Source organism: Hyla sarda, chromosome 4 (genome assembly GCF_029499605.1).
Source record: "Hyla sarda isolate aHylSar1 chromosome 4, aHylSar1.hap1, whole genome shotgun sequence".
NCBI classification, from domain to species: domain Eukaryota; kingdom Metazoa; phylum Chordata; class Amphibia; order Anura; family Hylidae; genus Hyla; species Hyla sarda.
In genome coordinates, this window is record NC_079192.1 from 169,961,900 (window position 1) to 169,982,666 (window position 20,767).

The window sequence follows — 20,767 nt, forward strand, 5'->3', positions numbered from 1 at the left end:
GCAGGTGGGCGGGAGATTGAAGTATGGCGGCGATGATGTGGTTGCTGTTGGTTACACAGGCTTTCTATATGAGGGGCCCCGTGTGATGCCTGTATGTGAGGAGAGATATACGTGTCTGCCCTGGTGAAATGTATGTGAGGTGAAAACGCAGTTTGCTGTATAGTATGTTTGGAAGCCATGGCATGCAGCCTGTGACTCCAGCTCTGCTCACATCTCCCAAATGCAGGATGTATCTGCGCTGTGAACCAGATTCATTTTATCTTAAAATAATAATAATAATAATAAAAAAGCCTCTGAGGTAACACTATTTTGTCCAAACCATTAAAATAAAATGTTTATTAATCCGCACGGACAATGGCATAAACGTAAAAAAAAGTCCAAAAGCGAAACCTATACAACTAGAGTATTGTTTATTTGTATGGACCTATAGATGAACGATAATGCGTCATTTTTTACCAAACACTGCGTAAAAATGGAAGCCCCCAAAAGTTGGCATCTTTTTTTTTTTTTTTTCAATTTTGCCCCACAAATAATTTTATTTTTGTTTTACCATATATTCGGTGGTAACATGGTGGTGTAAAAAACAAGCCCTCATATGGGTCTGTAAGGGGAAAATTGAAAGAGTTATGATTATTAGAAAGGGAGGAGGAAAAAAACGAAAGTGCAAAAATTTAAAATCCCTTATTCCTTAAAGAGTTAAAAAAATGTTTTAACAAAATTAGTATGTTTAACCCCTTAAGGACGCAGGGTTTTTCCGTTTTTGCATTTTCATTTTTTCCTCGTCACCTTCTATAAATCATAACGCTTTAATTTTTGCACCTAAAATTCCATATTATGGCTTATTTTTTGCGCCACCAATTCTACTTTGCAGTGACAGTCATTTTACCAAAAAAATCCATGTCAGAAAGGAAAAATTGAAGAAAAAATATCATTTTGTAACTTTTGGGGGCTACGCAGTGCGCAATTTTGCGCCTTTAGTTTTTTTTTGGCGCAATTCACAGCCAAGAAATTTTGCACATGGAAAACACACATAGCAATGTCAGAAAATGTAAAGGCGTCAAAATACATTAAAACATTTTTTTGTGAAAGCAGCGACGCCTCCGGGGTTGCGCAATGCTATCCTGCGACATAGTTGTCTCTAAGGGACCTTCACCCTCCGTTGAGCCAACATTGGACATGGCCACACAGGTTAAGGAGAGTTAAAGCACTAAAGTAACCAAAAAAAAAAACTGCTCAAGTTAAAAATAAAATCCATTTCACATGGTGGCTATAAACCCCACAAAAGAAAATAACTCATGTCGCTTGCTGATCTACTGGAGGAGGGACTCCGAAATGGCTGCTCTACAGGGTAAAATACGCTGCCATGCCATGACATAACGATGCTCCGGCCCCTGTATTGCCCGTCATTACGTGCAGAGCGAACTCGCTCTGTGCAGTAATGATAGCGCTGTGCCACAGCGGCAATCCCGGGGATCCCCAGCAGCGGGACCACAGCGATCTGACATCTTATCCCCTATCCTTTGGAGTACCCTTTTAAACTCACCTGGAGCAAGTAACAGGTATGGGCAATATAAAAATCACACATAAAAGCAGATAAAAAGGAAAGAGGTTCACTTAGGGGGACATTTATCAAAGCATTTAGTATTTTTTTTTTTTGCTTAAAATTGTCGCAAAAAAGTCGCACTTGCGACTACTCTCTTTTTTCTGCAACTTTTTGATTGTGCAGTATCCTAAGCAAAAAATAGAAATCTTACTTACCAAAGCAAAAAGTGATTCTTGACTTGCAGTGGTCAGAGATTTATTAAGTGCGAAAATCTATAAAAAGTTGCATTACATGAAAAAACCTACTAAATTTACTCCTGCTCAGACATGGAGCAGAAAAAGCCACTACCAAAGCAAAAGAAGAAAAATTGCTTACATGAAAGAAATTTATCAACAGGCTGAAAGCAGTTGATAAACAAGTCGCACATAAGCAAAGGAATTGTAAGAAAAAAATAACTAAAAAAAGGAATACATAAGCAAACATTGATAAATGTACCCCTTAGTCTTTGCATTGTGTGTCTGTGTGTGCCACACTAAGCATGGACAACAGATAGTAGAAGGAGAAGAGAGCTGTCTGAGGACTTGAGAACCAAAATTGTGGAAAAATATCAACAATCTCAAGGTTACAAGTCCATCTCCAGAGATCTAGATTTGCCTTTTTCCACAGTGTGCAACATTTTCAAGAAGTTTGCAACCCATGGCACTGTAGCTAATCTCCCTGGGCGTGGACGGAAGAGAAAAGTTGATGAAAGGTGTCAATACAGGATATTCCGGATGGTGGATAAGCAGCCCCAAACAAGTTCCTGTCACGATGCCGGCTGGCAGGTAGTGGATCCTCTGTGCCAGAGAGGGATTGGCGTGGACCGTGCTAGTGGACCGGTTCTAAGCCACTACTGGTTTTCACCAGAGCCCGCCGCAAAGCGGGATGGTCTTGCTGCGGCGGTAGTGACCAGGTCGTATCCACTAGCAACGGCTCACCTCTCTGGCTGCTGAAGATAGGCGCGGTACAAGGGAGTAGGCAAAAGCAAGGTCGGACGTAGCAGAAGGTCGGGGCAGGCAGCAAGGATCGTAGTCAGGGGCAACGGCAGAAGGTCTGGAAACACAGGCAAGGAACACACAAGGAACGCTTTCACTGGCACTAAGGCAACAAGATCCGGCAAGGGAGTGCAGGGGAAGTGAGGTGATATAGGGAAGTGCACAGGTGAACACACTAATTGGAACCACTGCGCCAATCAGCGGCGCAGTGGCCCTTTAAATCGCAGAGACCCGGCGCGCGCGCGCCCTAGGGAGCGGGGCCGCGCGCGCCGGGACAGAACAGACGGAGAGCGAGTCAGGTAGGGGAGCCGGGGTGCGCATCGCGAGCGGGCGCTACCCGCATCGCGAATCGCATCCCGGCTGGCAGCGGAATCGCAGCGCCCCGGGTCAGAGGACGTGACCGGAGCGCTGCCGCGGGGAGAGTGAAGCGAGCGCTCCGGGGAGGAGCGGGGACCCGGAGCGCTCGGCGTAACAGTACCCCCCCCTTGGGTCTCCGCCTCTTCTTAGAGCCTGAGAACCTGAGGAGCAGACTTTTGTCTAGGATGTTGTCCTCAGGTTCCCAGGATCTCTCTTCAGGACCACAACCCTCCCAGTCCACTAAAAAAAATTTTTTCCCTCTGACCTTTTTGGCAGCTAAAATTTCTTTGACCGAGAAGATGTCCGAGGAGCCGGAAACAGGAGTGGGAGGAACAGATTTGGGAGAAAAACGGTTGAGGATGAGTGGTTTGAGAAGAGAGACGTGAAAGGCATTAGGGATACGAAGAGAGGGAGGAAGAAGAAGTTTATAAGAGACAGGATTAATTTGACACAAAATTTTGAAAGGACCAAGATAGCGTGGTCCCAGCTTGTAGCTAGGGACACGGAAGCGGACATATTTAGCGGAGAGCCATACCTTGTCTCCAGGGGAAAAAACGGGGGGAGCTCTTCTTTTCTTATCCGCGAACTTCTTCATGCGTGATGAAGCCTGTAAGAGAGAATTTTGGGTCTCTCTCCATATGATGGAAAGGTCACGAGAAATTTCATCCACAGCGGGCAGACCAGAGGGCAAGGGAGTAGGGAGGGGGGGAAGAGGGTGACGGCCGTACACCACGAAAAATGGGGATTTGGAGGAAGACTCAGAGACCCTGAAGTTATACGAGAATTCGGCCCATGGGAGGAGATCTGCCCAGTCATCCTGGCGGGAGGAAACAAAATGTCGCAAATAATCACCCAAGATCTGGTTAATCCTTTCTACTTGTCCATTGGACTGGGGATGATATGCAGAAGAAAAATTTAATTTAATCTTGAGTTGTTTACAGAGAGCCCTCCAGAATTTAGACACGAATTGGACGCCTCTATCCGAGACAATCTGCGTAGGCAACCCGTGAAGACGAAAAATGTGTACAAAAAATTGTTTAGCCAACTGAGGCGCAGAAGGAAGACCAGGAAGAGGGATGAAATGTGCCATTTTGGAGAATCGATCAACGACCACCCAAATAACAGTGTTGCCACGGGAAGGGGGTAAATCAGTAATAAAATCCATACCAATCAGAGACCAAGGCTGTTCGGGGACAGGCAGAGGATGAAGAAAACCAGCGGGCTTCTGGCGAGGAGTCTTATCCCGGGCACAGATAGTGCAGGCTCGCACAAAGTCCACAACATCCGTCTCCAGAGTCGGCCACCAATAGAAGCGGGAGATGAGTTGCACAGATTTCTTGATACCCGCATGACCTGCGAGATGGGAGGAGTGACCCCATTTGAGGATTCCGAGGCGTTGGCGAGGAGAAACAAAGGTCTTTCCTGGAGGAGTCTGCCTGATGGAGGCAGGAGAAGTGGAGATCAGGCAGTCAGGTGGAATGATGTGTTGCGGAGAGAGTTCAACTTCTGAGGCATCCGAGGAACGAGAGAGAGCATCGGCCCTAATGTTCTTATCGGCAGGACGAAAGTGAATCTCAAAATTAAATCGGGCAAAGAACAGAGACCACCGGGCCTGGCGAGGATTCAGCCGTTGGGCAGACTGGAGGTAGGAGAGGTTCTTGTGGTCGGTGTAGATAATAACAGGAGAACTTGATCCCTCCAGCAGATGCCTCCATTCCTCAAGTGCTAATTTAATGGCTAGAAGCTCTCGATCCCCGATGGAGTAGTTCCTCTCCGCTGGAGAGAAGGTCCTAGAGAAAAAACCACAAGTGACAGCATGCCCGGAAGAATTTTTTTGTAGAAGAACAGCTCCAGCTCCCACTGAGGAGGCATCAACCTCCAATAGGAAGGGTTTGGAAGGGTCAGGTCTGGAGAGGACGGGAGCCGAAGAAAAGGCAGACTTGAGTCGTTTAAAGGCGTCTTCTGCTTGAGGAGGCCAGGACTTGGGATCAGCATTTTTTTTGGTTAAAGCCACGATAGGAGCCACAATGGTAGAAAAATGTGGAATAAATTGCCTGTAATAATTGGCGAACCCCAAAAAGCGTTGGATAGCACGGAGTCCGGAGGGGCGTGGCCAATCTAAGACGGCAGAGAGTTTGTCTGGATCCATCTGTAGTCCCTGGCCAGAGACCAAATATCCTAGAAAAGGAAGAGATTGGCATTCAAACAGACATTTCTCAATTTTGGCATAGAGTTGGTTGTCACGAAGTCTCTGAAGAACCATACGGACATGCTGGCGGTGTTCTTCTAGATTGGCAGAAAAAATTAGGATATCGTCCAGATATACAACAACACAGGAGTATAACAGATCACGAAAAATTTCATTGACAAAGTCTTGGAAGACGGCAGGGGCGTTGCACAGTCCAAAGGGCATGACCAGATACTCAAAGTGTCCATCTCTGGTGTTAAATGCCGTTTTCCACTCGTCCCCCTCTCTGATGCGGATGAGGTTATAGGCGCCTCTTAAGTCCAATTTAGTGAAGATGTGGGCACCTTGGAGGCGATCAAAGAGTTCAGAGATGAGGGGTAAGGGGTAGCGGTTCTTAACCGTGATTTTATTAAGACCGCGGTAGTCAATGCAAGGACGTAGGGAGCCATCTTTTTTGGACACAAAGAAAAATCCGGCTCCGGCAGGAGAGGAGGATTTACGGATAAAGCCCTTTTTTAGATTCTCCTGGACGTATTCGGACATGGCAAGAGTCTCTGGGGCAGAGAGAGGATAAATTCTGCCCCGGGGTGGAGTAGTGCCCGGGAGGAGGTCGATAGGGCAATCATAAGGCCTGTGAGGAGGTAGAGTCTCAGCTTGTTTTTTGCAGAAAACATCCGCGAAGTCCATATAGGCCTTAGGGAGACCGGTTACTGGAGGAACCACAGAGTTACGGCAAGGGTTACTGGGAACCGGTTTTAGACAGTTCTTGGAACAAGAGGACCCCCAACTCTTGATCTCCCCAGTGGACCAATCCAGGGTAGGGGAATGAAGTTGAAGCCAGGGAAGTCCAAGGAGAATTTCCGAGGTGCAATTGGGGAGGACCAAAAGTTCAATCCTCTCATGATGAGATCCGATGCTCATAAGAAGGGGCTCCGTGCGGAAACGTATGGTACAGTCCAATCTTTCATTATTTACACAATTGATGTAGAGGGGTCTGGCGAGACTGGTCACCGGGATGTTGAACCTGTTGACGAGAGAGGCCAAAATAAAATTTCCTGCAGATCCAGAGTCCAAGAAGGCCACTGTAGAGAAGGAGAAGGCAGAGGCAGACATCCGCACAGGCACAGTAAGACGTGGAGAAGCAGAGTAGACATCAAGGACTGTCTCACGTTTGTGCGGAGTCAGCGTACGTCTTTCCAGGCGGGGAGGACGGATAGGACAATCTCTCAGGAAGTGTTCGGTACTAGCACAGTACAGGCAGAGGTTCTCCATACGGCGTCGTGTCCTCTCTTGAGGTGTCAGGCGAGACCGGTCGACCTGCATAGCCTCCACGGCGGGAGGCACAGGAACAGATTGCAGGGGACCAGAGGAGAGAGGAGCCGAGGAGAAGAAACGCCTCGTGCGAACAGAGTCCATATCTTGGCGGAGTTCCTGACGCCTTTCGGAAAAACGCATGTCAATGCGAGTGGCTAGGTGAATAAGTTCATGTAGATTAGCAGGAATTTCTCGTGCGGCCAGAACATCTTTAATGTTGCTGGATAGGCCTTTTTTGAAGGTCGCGCAGAGGGCCTCATTATTCCAGGACAATTCTGAAGCAAGAGTACGGAATTGTACGGCATACTCGCCAACGGAAGAATTACCCTGGACCAGGTTCAACAGGGCAGTCTCAGCAGAAGAGGCTCGGGCAGGTTCCTCAAAGACACTTCGGATTTCCGAGAAGAAGGAGTGTACAGAGGCAGTGACGGGGTCATTGCGGTCCCAGAGCGGTGAGGCCCATGACAGGGCTTTTCCGGACAGAAGGCTGACTACGAAAGCCACCTTAGACCTTTCAGTGGGAAACAGGTCCGACATCATCTCCAGATGCAGGGAACATTGGGAAAGAAAGCCACGGCAAAACTTAGAGTCCCCATCAAATTTATCCGGCAAGGATAAGCGTATCCCAGGAGCGGCCACTCGCTGCGGAGGAGGTGCAGGAGCTGGCGGAGGAGATGACTGCTGAAGCTGTGGTAGTAACTGTTGTAGCATAACGGTCAGTTGAGACAGCTGTTGGCCTTGTTGCGCTATCTGTTGTGACTGCTGGGCGACCACCGTGGTGAGGTCAGCGACAACTGGCAGAGGAACTTCAGCGGGATCCATGGCCGGATCTACTGTCACGATGCCGGCTGGCAGGTAGTGGATCCTCTGTGCCAGAGAGGGATTGGCGTGGACCGTGCTAGTGGACCGGTTCTAAGCCACTACTGGTTTTCACCAGAGCCCGCCGCAAAGCGGGATGGTCTTGCTGCGGCGGTAGTGACCAGGTCGTATCCACTAGCAACGGCTCACCTCTCTGGCTGCTGAAGATAGGCGCGGTACAAGGGAGTAGGCAAAAGCAAGGTCGGACGTAGCAGAAGGTCGGGGCAGGCAGCAAGGATCGTAGTCAGGGGCAACGGCAGAAGGTCTGGAAACACAGGCAAGGAACACACAAGGAACGCTTTCACTGGCACTAAGGCAACAAGATCCGGCAAGGGAGTGCAGGGGAAGTGAGGTGATATAGGGAAGTGCACAGGTGAACACACTAATTGGAACCACTGCGCCAATCAGCGGCGCAGTGGCCCTTTAAATCGCAGAGACCCGGCGCGCGCGCGCCCTAGGGAGCGGGGCCGCGCGCGCCGGGACAGAACAGACGGAGAGCGAGTCAGGTAGGGGAGCCGGGGTGCGCATCGCGAGCGGGCGCTACCCGCATCGCGAATCGCATCCCGGCTGGCAGCGGAATCGCAGCGCCCCGGGTCAGAGGACGTGACCGGAGCGCTGCCGCGGGGAGAGTGAAGCGAGCGCTCCGGGGAGGAGCGGGGACCCGGAGCGCTCGGCGTAACAGTTCCAAAGATATTCAAGCTGTCCTGCAGGCTCAGGGAGCATCAGTGTCAGCGCAAACTATCCATCGACATTTACCGTATTTATCGGCGTATAACACGCACTTTTTAGGCTAAAATTTTTAGCCTAAAGTCTATATGCGTGTTATACGCCGATACACCCCCAGGAAAGGCAGGGGGAGAGAGGCCGTTGCTGCCCGCTTCTCTCCCCCTGCCTTTCCTGGGGTCTAGAGCCCTGCTGCCGGCCCTTCTCTCCCGCTGTCTATCGGCGCCGCTGCCCGTTCTGTCCCCCTGACTATCGGTGCCGGCGCCGATAGCCAGGGGGAGAGAAGCGGCGCCGACAGCCAGGGGAAGAGAAGGGGCAGCGGCACCCATTGCCGGCGCCGCTGCCCCGTTGCCTCCCCCCATCCCCGGTGGCATAATTACCTGGGTCGGGTCCGCGCTGCTGCAGGCCTCCGGCGTGCGTCCCTTGCGTCGTTGCTATGCACGGCGCGGCGCACTGACGTCATGCGCCGCGCCGTACAGCGCATAGCAACGACGCAAGGGACGCACGCCGGAGGCCTGCAGCAGCGCAGACCCAACCCCGACAACAGGTAATTATGCAACCGGGGATGGGGGGAGGCAACGGGGCAGCGGCGCCGGCAATGGGTGCCGTTGCCCCTTCTCTCCCCCTGGCTGTCGACGCCGCTTCTCTCCCCCTGGCTATCGGCGCCGGCCAAGGGGAGAGAAGGGCAGGAAGCAGGGCTCTAGGCCCCAGGAAAGGCAGGGGGAGAGAAGCAGGCAGCAATGGCCTCTCTCCCCCTGCGTTTCCTGGGGGTGTATCGGGGTATACATGCGCACACACGCACCCTCATTTTACCATGGATATTTGGGTAAAAAACTTTTTTTACCCAAATATCCTTGGTAAAATGAGGGTGCGTGTTATAGGCCGGTGCGTGGTATACCCCGATAAATACTGTAAATGAAATAACAAAAAGTCTATGAAAGAGGAAAACCAGCTCACCACCATGTAAGTTCTTAGGAGAAGGAGGACTTCAAGTGTAGGTAGGAAACACGGACAACATCCAACCGCATGCTTGGAGTGAAGACTTGGAATGAAGGAAATGAGCAGGGTCCAGCTCCCAAGGAAAACGAATAAAATCCAAAATTTTAATTCAAGCCATTAAAAGGTATGTGAACAAAAGAGGGGGAAAAAAATCATAGCAGAAACGCCGACGCGTTTCGGACTATATAGTCCTTAATCATGGCATATACCATGATTAAGGACTATATAGTCTGAAACGCGTCGGCGTTTCTGCTATGATTTTATTCCCCCTCTTTTGTTCACTTACCTTTTAATGGCTTGAATTAAAATTTAGGATTTTATTTGTTTTCCTTGGGAGCTGGACCCTGCTCTTTTCCTTCATTCCATTTAAATGAAATGAAACGCAATGGCAGGAGACCCAGCGGGACCCCACTGCTGACACAGAGACATAAAATAGCAAGACTACATTTTGCCAAAAAGAACTTGAGTAAGGCTGCATTCACACCTCGTTTTCACTGTATGGATGTCGGATCCGGCTGGGGGAGGGAAAAACCGGGCGCTCCCATTCCCCAGCCGGACCAGCGCCGAAATCCATTTACTTTAATGAGCTGACCGGAGTCAAATGGTGACTCCAGTTGGCTCATTTTTTAGCCGTATCCGGTTTTGTGACCGGACCTTAAACCGTAGTATACTACGGTTTTAGGTCCAGTCAGGAAACCGGATACAGGTAAAAATGAGCTGACCGGAGTCACCAATTGACTCCGGTCGGCTCATTAAATAAATAGATTTCAGCGCTGGTCCGGCTGGTGTACGGGAGCGCCCGGTTTTCCCCTCCTCCAGCCGGATCCCCTACAGTGAAAACGAGGTGTGAATGCAGCCTAAGCTAAAATCCTTCTGAGAAAACATCTTGTGGATAGATGAGACCAAGATAGAGCTTTTTGGTAAAGCACATCATTCTACCGTTTACCGAAAATGGAATGAGGCCTACAAAGAAAAGATCACAGTACCTACAGTGATATATGGTGGAGGTTCAATGTTGTTTTGCGGTTGTTTTGCTGCCTCTGGCACTGGGTGCCTTGAATGTGTGCAAGGCATCATGAAATCTGAGGATTACCACCGGATTTTGGGTCGCACTGTACAGCCCAGTGTCAGAAAGCTGGGTTTGCATCCAAGATCTTGGGTCTTCCAGCAGGACAATGACCCCAAACATACGTCAAAAAGCACCCAGAAATGGATGGCAACAAAGCACGAGAGAGCTCTGAAGTGGCAGCAATGAGTCCAGATCTAAATCCCATTGAACAGCTGTGGAGAGATCTTAAAATTGCTGTTGGGAAAAGGCGCCCTTCCAATAAGAGAGACCTGGAGCAGTTTGCAAAGGAAGAGTGGTCCAACATTCCTGCTGAGAGGTGTAAGAAGCTTATTGATGGTTATAGGAAGCAACTGATTTCAGTTATTTTTTCCAAAGGGTGTGCAACCAAATATTAAGTTAAAGGGGTACTCCCGTGGAAATTATTATTATTTTTTTTTTAATCAACTGGTGCCAGAAAGTTAAACACATTTGTAAATTACTTCTATTAAAAAATCTTAATCAGAGGAAATTCTTATCTTTTTAGATTTCTCTGATGTCATGACCACAGTGCTCTCTGCTGACCTCTGCTGTCCATTTTAGGAACTGTCCAGAGCAGTATAAGTTTGCTATGGGGATTTTCTCCTGCTCTTGACAGTTCCTAAAATGAACAGCAGAGGTAAGCAGAGAGCACTGTGGTCATGACATCAGAGAAATCTAAACAGATAAGCATTTCCTCTGTAGTATATAGCCCCTAAAAAGTACTGGAAGGATTAAGATTTTTTATAGAAGTAATTTACAAATCTGTTTAACTTTCTGGCACCAGTTGATTTAAAAAAAAAAAGTTTTCCACGGGAGTACCCCTTTAACCTCTTAAGGACCCATGACGTACGCGTACGTCATGAGTCCGCTCCCGATCTATAACACGGGGCCACGGCCGGGTCGGGCCCGGCCTCTAACAACGGCCGGGACCCGTAGCTAATAGCGCGCTGCATTGATCGTGGTGCCGCGCGCTATTAACCCCTTTAGGACAATGTACATACTCATACGCCCCCGTTTCTGAGTCCTTAACCTCTTAAGGACGCAGGGCGTATGGATACGCCCTGCATTCCGAGTCCTTAAGGACGCAGGGCGTATCCATACGCCCGTGGGAATTCCGGCCCCCACCGCTAGCCGGTTGGGGACCGGAGCCGGATGCCTGCTGAAATCGTTCAGCAGGCATCCCGGCATATCGCCCAGGGGGGTCATTATGCCCTGACAATTCAGTCCAGCGATCTGCGGCGATTCCGGGTCAATCGGGTCTCCAGTGACCCGGTGACCCGGAATTACTGGCTGTTCGGGGCCGTCTCTGAGGGCCCCGAACAGCCAGAGCCTGCAGGGGTGAGGTGGCACCTCACGATCGCCCTGATTCGTCGGCCGGATTACCGGCCGACCAATCAGGGCGCCTGCTGCGAGTGTCACTCCCGCACCCGCTCCGCCCCTCTTCCGGAGGGCGTGAGCGGGTGCGGGAAGACGACCCCGGGTGCTGGGGACCCCGATCCCCGGCGTCCATGTTGGGATCGGGGCCCCAGGAGTGACGGCGGCGGCGAGGGACAGTCTGCGATGGAGCAGCAGCAGGAGGTGAGTTACAGCCTCCTGCTGTTGCTTAGCAATAGCTCCCAGCATGCAAAAAGGGCATGCTGGGAGCTGTAGTTATGCAACAGCAGGAGGCAGGCCACCACAACTCCCAGCATTCCCTGATGGGCATGCTGGGACTTATGGTTTTGCAACAGCTGGAGGCACATTTTTTCTATGGAAAAGTGTACCTTCAGCTGTTGTATAACTACAACTCCCAGCTTGCACAAACAGCTAAAGTGCATGCTGGGAGTTGTAGTGGTGCATCTGCTGGTTGCATAACTACAACTCCCAGCATGCCCGTTGGCTGTCGGTGACTGCTGAGAGTTGTAGTTTTGCAACAGCTGAAGGCACACTGGTTGTGAAACTTAGAGTTTTTTTTTTTACCTAACTCAGTGTTTCACGACCGGTGTGCCTCCAGCTGTTGCAAACTACAACTCCCAGCAGTCACCTTACACCATGCACCGTACATGCTGGGAGTTGTAGTTTTGCAACAGCTGGAGGCACACTGGTTTTAAAACACTGAGTAAGGTCACAAACTCCGTGATACATAACCAGTGTGCCTACAGCTGTTGCAAAACTAAAACTCTCAGCATGTACAGTCTGTCAGCGCATGCTGGGAGTTGTAGTTTTGCAACAGCTGGATGTCCCCCCCCCAATGTGAATGTACAGGGTACACTCACATGGGCGGAGGCTTACAGTAAGTATCGGGCTGCAAGTTTGAGCTGCAGCAAATTTTCTGCAACAGCTCAAACTGCCAGCGAGAAACTACTGTGAACCCCCGCCCGTGCAACTGTACCCTAAAAACACTACACTACACTAACACAAAAAATAAAATAAAAAGTAAAAAACACTACATATACACATACCCCTACACAGCCCCCCTCCCCTCCCCAATAAAAATGAAAAACGTCTGGTACGCCACGGTTTCCAAAACAGAGCCTCCAGCTGTTGCAAAACAACAACTCCCAGTATTGTCGGACAGACGTTGACTGTACAGGCATGCTGGGAGTTTTGCAACAGCTGGAGGCACCCTGTTTGGGAATCACTGGCGTAGAATACCCCTATGTCCACCCCTATGCAATCCCTAATTTAGGCCTCAAATGCGCATGGCAGTTTTTGGGAAAAGAAGCATTTTAGGTAAAATTTTTTTAATTTTTTTTACATATGCAATAGTCGTGAAACGCCTGTGGGGTATTAAGGTTCACTTAACCCCTTGTTACATTCCCCGAGGGCTCTAATTTCCAAAATGGTATGCCATGTGTTTTTTTTTTGCGGTCCTGGCACCATAGGGGCTTCCTAAATGCGGCATGCCCCCTGAGCAAAATTTGCTTTCAAAAAGCCAAATGTGACTCCTTCTCTTCTGAGACCTGTAGTGCGCCAACAGAGCACTTTTCACCCCCATATGGGGTATTTTCTGAATCGGGAGAAATTGGGCTTCAAATTTTGGGGGGTATTTTCTGCTTTAACCCTTTGTATAAATGTAAATTTTTTGGGAAACCAAGCATTTTAGGTACATTTTTTAATTTTTCTTTACATATGCAAAAGTCGTGAAACACCTGTAGGGTATTAAGGTTCACTTTACCCCTTGTTACGTTCCCCGAGGGGTCTAGTTTCCAAAATGGTATGCCATGTGTTTTTTTTTTGCTGTCCTGGCACCATAGGGGCTTCCTAAATGCGGCATGCCCCCAGAGCAAAATTTCCTTCAAAAAAGCCAAATGTGACTCCTTCTCTTCTGAGACCTGTAGTGCGCCAGCAGAGCACTTTTCACCCCCATATGGGGTGTTTTCTGAATCGGGAGAAATTGGGCTTCAAATTTTGGGGGATATTTCTGCTATTACCCTTTTTAAAAATGTAAAACTTTAGGGAAACCAAGCATTTTAGGTAAAAAAAAATTCTTTTTTTTAACGTATGCAAAAGTCGTGAATCACCTGTGGGGTATTAAGGTTCACATTACCCCTTGTTACGTTCCCCGAGGGGTCTAGTTTCCAAAATGGTATGCCATGTGGGTTTTTTTTGCTGTTCTGGCACCATAGGGGCTTCCTAAAGGTGACATGCCCCCCCAAAAACCATTTGACGCTCCTTCCCTTCTGAGCCCTCTACTGCGCCCGCCGAACAATTAACATAGACATATGAGGTATGTGCTTACTCGAGAGAAATTGGGTTTCAAATACAAGTAAAAATTTTCTCCTTTTTACCCCTTGCAAAAATTCAAAAATTGGGTCTACAAGAACATGCCAGTGTAAAAAATGAAGATTGTGAATTTTCTCCTTCACTTTGCTGCTATTCCTGTGAAACCCGTAAAGGGTTAAAACGCTGACTGAATGTCATTTTGAATACTTTCGGGGGTGCAGTTTTTATAATGGGGTCATTTATGGGGTATTTCTAATATGAAGACCCTTCAAATCCACTTCAAACCTGAACTGGTCCCTGAAAAAAAGCGAGTTTCAAAATTTTGTGAAAAATTGGAAAATTGCTGCGGAACTTTGAAGCCCTCTGGTGTCTTCCAAAAGTAAAAACTCATCAATTTTATGATGCAAATATAAAGTAGACATATTGTATATGTGAATAAAAAAAATATTATTTGGAATATCCATTTTCCGTACAAGCAGAGAGCTTCAAAGTTAGAAAAATGCAACATTTTCAAATTTTTCATCACATTTTGGGATTTTTCACCAAGAAAGGATGCCAGTTACCAAAAAATTTTACCACTACGTTAAAGTAGAATATGTCACGAAAAAACAATCTCGGAATCAGAATGATAACTAAAAGCATTCCAGAGTTATTAATGTTTAAAGTGACAGTGGTCAGATTTGCAAAAAATGGCCGAGTCCTTAAGGTGAAAAAGGGCTCAGTCCTTAAGGGGTTAAGGACCGAGGACATATGAGTATGTCCTGTCCATTCCCAGCCCCCCGCCGCTAGCCGGGGGTGAGTCGGTGCCCGATACCTGCTGATATCGATCAGTAGGCATTGCGGCATATCGCCCAGGGGGGTCATTATGTCCCCCCATGTCGGCGATGGCCGCAGATCGCTGTACAATTCAGCCCAGCGATCTGCGGCGGATTCCGGGTCAATCGGGTCTCCAGTGACCCGGAATTACTGGCTGATCGGGGCCGTCTCTGAAGGCCCCGAACAGCCATAGCCAGCAGGGGTGAGGTGGCACCGGTGCCACCTTACGATCACCCTGATTCGTTGGCCGGTTTACCGGCCGACCAATCAGGGCACCTGCTGCGGGTGTCACTCCCGCAACCCGCTCCACCCCTCTTCCGGAGGACATCATCGGGTGCGGGAAGAGGACCCCGGCAGCTGGGGACCCCAATCCCCGGCGTCCCTGTTGGGATCGGGGCCCCAGGAGCGGCGGTGGCGGCGGCGAGGGACTGACCTGCAGCGGCAGCGTGGATCAGCAGTTGGACGTGAGTGACGGCCTCCCGCTGTTGCTTAGCAACAGCTCCCAGCATGCAAAAAGGGCATGCTGGGAGCTGTAGTTATGCAACAGCAGGAGGCAGACCCCCACAACTCCCAGCATTCCCTTATGGGCATGCTGGGACTTATAGTTTTGCAACAGCTGGAGGCACATTTTTTCTATGGAAACGTGTACCTTCAGCTGTTGTCTAACTACAACTCCCAGCTTGCACAATCAGCTAAAGTGCATGCTGGGAGTTGTAGTGGTGCATCTGCTGGTTGCATAATTACAACTCCCAGCATGCCCGTTGGCTGTCGGTGACTGCTGAGAGTTGTAGTTTTGCAACAGCTGAAGGCACACTGGTTGTGAAACACTGAGTTAAGTAGCAAACCAGTGTGTCTCCAGATGTTGCATAACTACAATCCCCAGCCAAAGTAGTATGCCTCCAGCTGTTGCATAACTACAACTCCCAGCATGCACTGATAGACCGTACATGCTGGGAGTTGTAGTTTTGCAACAGCTGGATGTTTCTCCCCCCCCCCCCCCCAATGTGAATGTACAGGGTACACTCACAGGGGCGGAGGCTTACAGTAAGTATCCGGCTGCAAGTTTGAGCTGCAGCTCAAACTGCCAGCGAGAAACTACTGTAATCCCCCGCCCGTATGACTGTACCCTAAAAACACTACACTACACTAACACAAAATAAAAGAAAAAGTAAAAAGCACTACATATACACATACCCCCACACAGCCCCCCTCCCCAATAAAAATGAAAAACGTCTGGTTCGCCACTGTTTCCAAAACGGAGCCTCCAGCTGTTGCAAAACAACTACTCCCAGTATTGCCAGATAGCCACTGACTGTCCAGGCATGCTGGAAGTTTTACAACAGCTGGAGGCACCCTGTTTGGGAATCACTGTCGTAGAATACCCCTATGTCCACCTCTATGCAAGTCCCTAATTTAGGCCTCAAATGGGCATGGCGCTCTTTCGTTTTGGAGCCCTGTTGTATTTCAAGGCAACAGTTTAGGGTCACATATGGGGTATCGCCGTACTCGGGAGAAATTGGGCTTCAAATTTTGGGGGGTATTTTCTGCTATTGCCCTTTTTAAAAATGTAAAAAATTTTTTTTTACATATGCAAAAGTCGTGAAACACCTGTGGGATATTAAGGTTCACATTACCCCTTGTTACGTTCCCCGAGGGGTCTATTTTCCAAAATGGTATGCCATGTGGTTTTTGCTGTTCTGGCACCATAGGGGCTTCCTAAATGCGGCATGCCCTCAGAGCAAAATTAGGTTTCAAAAAGCCAAATGTGACTCCTCTTCTGAGACCTGTAGTGTGCCAGCAGAGCACTTTTCACCCCCATATGGGGTGTTTTCTGAATTGGGAGAAATTGGGCTTCAAATGTTGGGGGGTATTTTCTGCTATTACCCTTTTTAAAAATGTAAACATTTTTTTTTTTTACATATGCAAAAGTCGTGAATCACCTGTGGAGTATTAAGGTTCACTTTATTCCTTGTTATGTTCCCCGAGGGGTCTAGTTTTCAAAATGGTATGCCATGTGGTTTTTTTTGCCGTTCTGGCACCAAAGGGGCTTCCTAAAGGTGACATGCCCCCCCAAAAACCATTTGTCACTCCTTCCCTTCTGAGCCCTCTACTGCGCCCGTTGAACAATTTACATAGACATATGAGGTATGTCCTTACTCGAGAGAAATTGGGTTTCAAATACAAGTAAAAATTTTCTCCTTTTTACCCCTTGTAAAAATATAAAAATTGGGTCTACAAGTGTAAAAAATGAAGATTTTGAATTTTCTCCTTCACTTTGCTGCTATTCCTGTGAAACACCTAAAAGGTTAAAACACTTACTGAATATCATTTTGAATACTTTGAGGGGTGCAGTTTTTATAATGGGGTCATTTGTGGGGTATTTCTAATATGAAGGCCCTTCAAATCCACTTCAAAACTGAACTGGTCACTGAAAAATTGTGCGTTTGAAAATTTTGTGAAAAATGTAAAAATCGCTGCTGAACTTTGAAGCCCTCTGGTGTCTTCCAAAAGTAAAAACTCATAAATTTTATGATTCAAACATAAAGTAGACATATTGTATATGTGAACCAAAATTTTTTTATTTTGAATATACATTTTCCTTACAAGCAGAGAGCTTCAAAGTTAGAAAAAGGCAAAATGTTCATTTTTTTCATCAAATTTGGGGATTTTTCACCAAGAAAAATTTGTAAAATGGCTTGGTCCTTAAGGGGTTAACCCTTTAGATACGGCGTTCAAAGTTGAACGCCGGCGTCTAAAGTGAAAGTGAAACCATGCCGGTTAGCTCAGGGAGCTGTTGGGGATCCCGAACAGCTTACATGACAGCCGGAGGATCCCTACCTGCCTTCTTGCTGTCCGATCTCCGAATGACTGCTCAGTGCCTGAGATCCAGGCATGAGCAGTCAAGCGGCAGAATCATCGATCAGTGGTTTCTTATGAGAAACCACTGATCAATGTAAAAGATCAGTGTGTGCAGTGTTATAGGTCCCTATGGGAGCTATAAAACTGCAAAAAAAAGTGAATAAAGATCATTTAACATCTCCCCTAATAAAAGTTTGAATCACCCCCCTTTTCCCATAAAAAAAACAAAAAAAAAACAGTGTAAATAAAAATAAACATATGTGGTATCGCCGTGTGCGGAAATGTCCGAATTATAAAAATATATAATTAAGCAAACTCGCTCTGTCCGTAATGACGGGTAAAATGGGGTCCGGAGCATCATGGCATCACTGCTCCGCCCCCTCATGATGTCACGGCATGTCCCTTAATGCAAGTCTATGGGAGGGGACATGGCGCCCACCACGCCCCCTTCCATAGACTTGTATTGAGGGGGCAGGCTGTGACGTCACAAAAGGCCTGTCACGATTCGGCAGGCAGGAGGTGGATCCTCTGTGCCAGAGAGGGATTGGCGTGGACCGTGTCGGTGGACCGGTTCTAAGTTGCTACTGGTATTCACCAGAGCCCGCCGCAAAGCGGGATGGGTCCTGGTAGGTAGAAACGGCTGACCGGCACTGCTCTATCTCTCTCTGTATGGGTCGGAAGTGATTCGCAAGGGGGACTGCGTATGGAGGTGCTCAACTACTTGGAGATGCAGACTGTCCACAATGATACAGGTAAAGAAAAAAGCGTAGTGGCACTCACCAGTTTGGTTACTTCATAGATTGCTTTATTCCGTGAGAAGGTGCATTCACAAGGGCGGCATCAGATCCGGCCGGACCGGGACGCCAGTGCGTTCGCTTGCTGGGTTACAATTGTTTCACGCTTGCGCGCTTCAACGGACCCTCCCTCTCACCGCTTCCCTCACCTGTATATGAACACCTACAACAGGCGACGTCAGAGGTGGGAGGGATTACAACAAGCATCAGTTTAAAAACCAATTACAAAAAACTACATTTAAAACCAACAATCAGTTACAAGAAAGTGCCCAAGTCTATTCTATCATTAAGACCTACATTATCCTGTGCCCGAGTTTTTAAGATCCAGCGGGCCTCTACTTCACGTAACTCTTTAACAATATTCACTCCTTTTCGCGGGGTTAACCGTTTGATCCCTGTAAATTTTAATACACTTGTGTTACCATCATGGTCTTTTATAACGTGCTCGATCAGGCGCGGGGACCCTTTACCTGACCCTACAGACCAGACGTGCTCTCTGAAACGAGTGTTCATGGCACGTATGGTACTCCCAATATAGAACTTACCGCACGTTCATATGATTGCGTACACCACATAACTGGTTCTGCAACATATGTACTCGGTTATCTCTTTGGTTACCCCGCCCACTGTCACATTTTTGCCAGAAGAGAACTGAGGGCACCATTTACATCTCTTGCATTGAAAATTGCCTTTCACTGACATTTTCTTTAACCAATTTTCAGAACTCACTTCTTTAAACTTACTGCTGACCAATTCATCTTTTAAATTCTTCGTTCTTTTGAACGTCACTAGAGGTCTTTGTAGTCTGACATCTCCTATCTGTGGGTCTCTTTCGATCAAGCTCCAATTTTTTTGGATCGAACTTCTAATTAAATCAGACAAGGGGCTATATTTGAATGAAAAACAGAACTTTTCACTAGTTTTATCAGTATTACTTTTTCTGTAGTTTCTCTTATTCTTGCTACCCTTGAGCAGATCATTTCTAGTTACTTTTTTTGCTCTATCCAGCGCATCGCAGAGGACTTCCCTCGGGTATCCTCTTAGCGACAATCTTTGCATCAAGGCAGTAGCTTGTTCTTCGAATGCCTCTGGGGAGCTATTAATCCGTTTCAAACGCAACAGTTGTCCATAAGGAATAGCTTTTCTGGTGTGAACGGGGTGGTAGCTGTCAAAATGTAATATAGAGTTGGTTGCGGTTTCTTTTCGATAACCTTTGGTGACTAATTGACAGTTTTCTATCACCACCTTCACATCCAGAAACTCTAGTTCAGTGTCACTACATTTAGATGTGAAACGCATATTCAAGTCATTGCAATTTAGGCATGTCACAAATTCTTCGAAATCGGACTGTGTACCCTCCCACTCCATAAAGATATCATCCACGAACCGTAGATAACATCGAATATGCTTTAAAAATTTATTTTGTGTGGAGAATACAAATCTGTCCTCGAAATGGGCCAGGAACAAGTTAGCGAATGTGCACGCTACTGGCGTGCCCATTGCTACTCCCCGTTTTTGTGCGAACCATTGCTCGCCAAACTTAAATACATTATTCCCTAGAACAAATGTAAGTGCTTCACAGACAAAGTTGATGTACCTATCGCTCTTGTCTGTGTTTTCCAAGACTTTTCGGATGCACTCGGTTCCATCCCCCTGCGGTATACGAGTATAAAGGGACTCCACATCTATGGAGGTTAAAAGGAGTCCCTCTCGCCAGGGGATGTCACCCAGTGCTGCCAAAAAGTCATTGGTGTCTTTTACCAAAGAAGGCACATCTTTTAATAAGGGGCGTAGCAACCAGTCCAAATATTTGGACAAAGACTCCGTTAGAGAGCCCACCCCGGAGACTATGGGTCTCCCGGGTGGGCTCTCCAGGGTCTTGTGAATTTTGGGCAGGAAATACCAGTTCGGATCTTTTACTTCATCAGGAAATAACCGTTCCGCCAGTTTTTCAGAAAGTATACCAGATTCCACTTGTTTTCGCAAAAAAGACTGTAGTTTGGACTTGAGATGGGGAGTTGGATCATTTTTTAGTTTCTGATAAGTATCAGTATCTCCTAATTGTCGAGTTGCCTCCTGTATGTAATAAGATCTTGGCATCACCACTACATTACCCCCTTTATCGGCTTTTTTTATTATTAAATTGCCTTGCGTTTTTAACCATTGAAGAGCTTTACGCTCCTCTATTGTCAAATTGGGGGATGCCTGTGGGTATACCAAGGCCCTTACATCAGCGAGGACTCGTTCCTGAAATTGATCCAAGCTAGTACCTGGTATCAAAGGGGGGCAAAATTTCGATTTATTGCCACCTCTAAAATCCTGATATTCAAATTCCATTGAATCTGAGCAGCTTACATCTAATAATTCTAGCAAGGTATCTACACACTCCCTATCTGTATCTGACAGTTTACCGGGCATGCTAAAACCTAGTGGTCCTACAACAACAGGGATTTCCCCTTCCTTCCTAATCTGGCTAGTAGGTTGTGCATT

At 47.7% G+C, this 20,767-nt stretch overlaps 1 protein-coding gene across 3 annotated transcripts in view; it reads left to right on the forward strand.

The window, feature by feature from the left end:
• Positions 1-20,767, forward strand: part of SNX33 (sorting nexin 33) — a 105,874-nt gene continuing 85,107 nt past the window's right edge. The window contains exon 1 of one of the 3 annotated variants that reach the window (XM_056572710.1): positions 1-91. In XM_056572710.1, the coding sequence (XP_056428685.1) occupies positions 86-91 (6 nt within the window). In that variant the 5' untranslated portion in view covers positions 1-85. Of the gene's footprint in view, positions 131-20,767 lie in introns of all 3 variants that reach the window. The other 2 variants (XM_056572712.1, XM_056572713.1) reach the window with 2 other exon arrangements.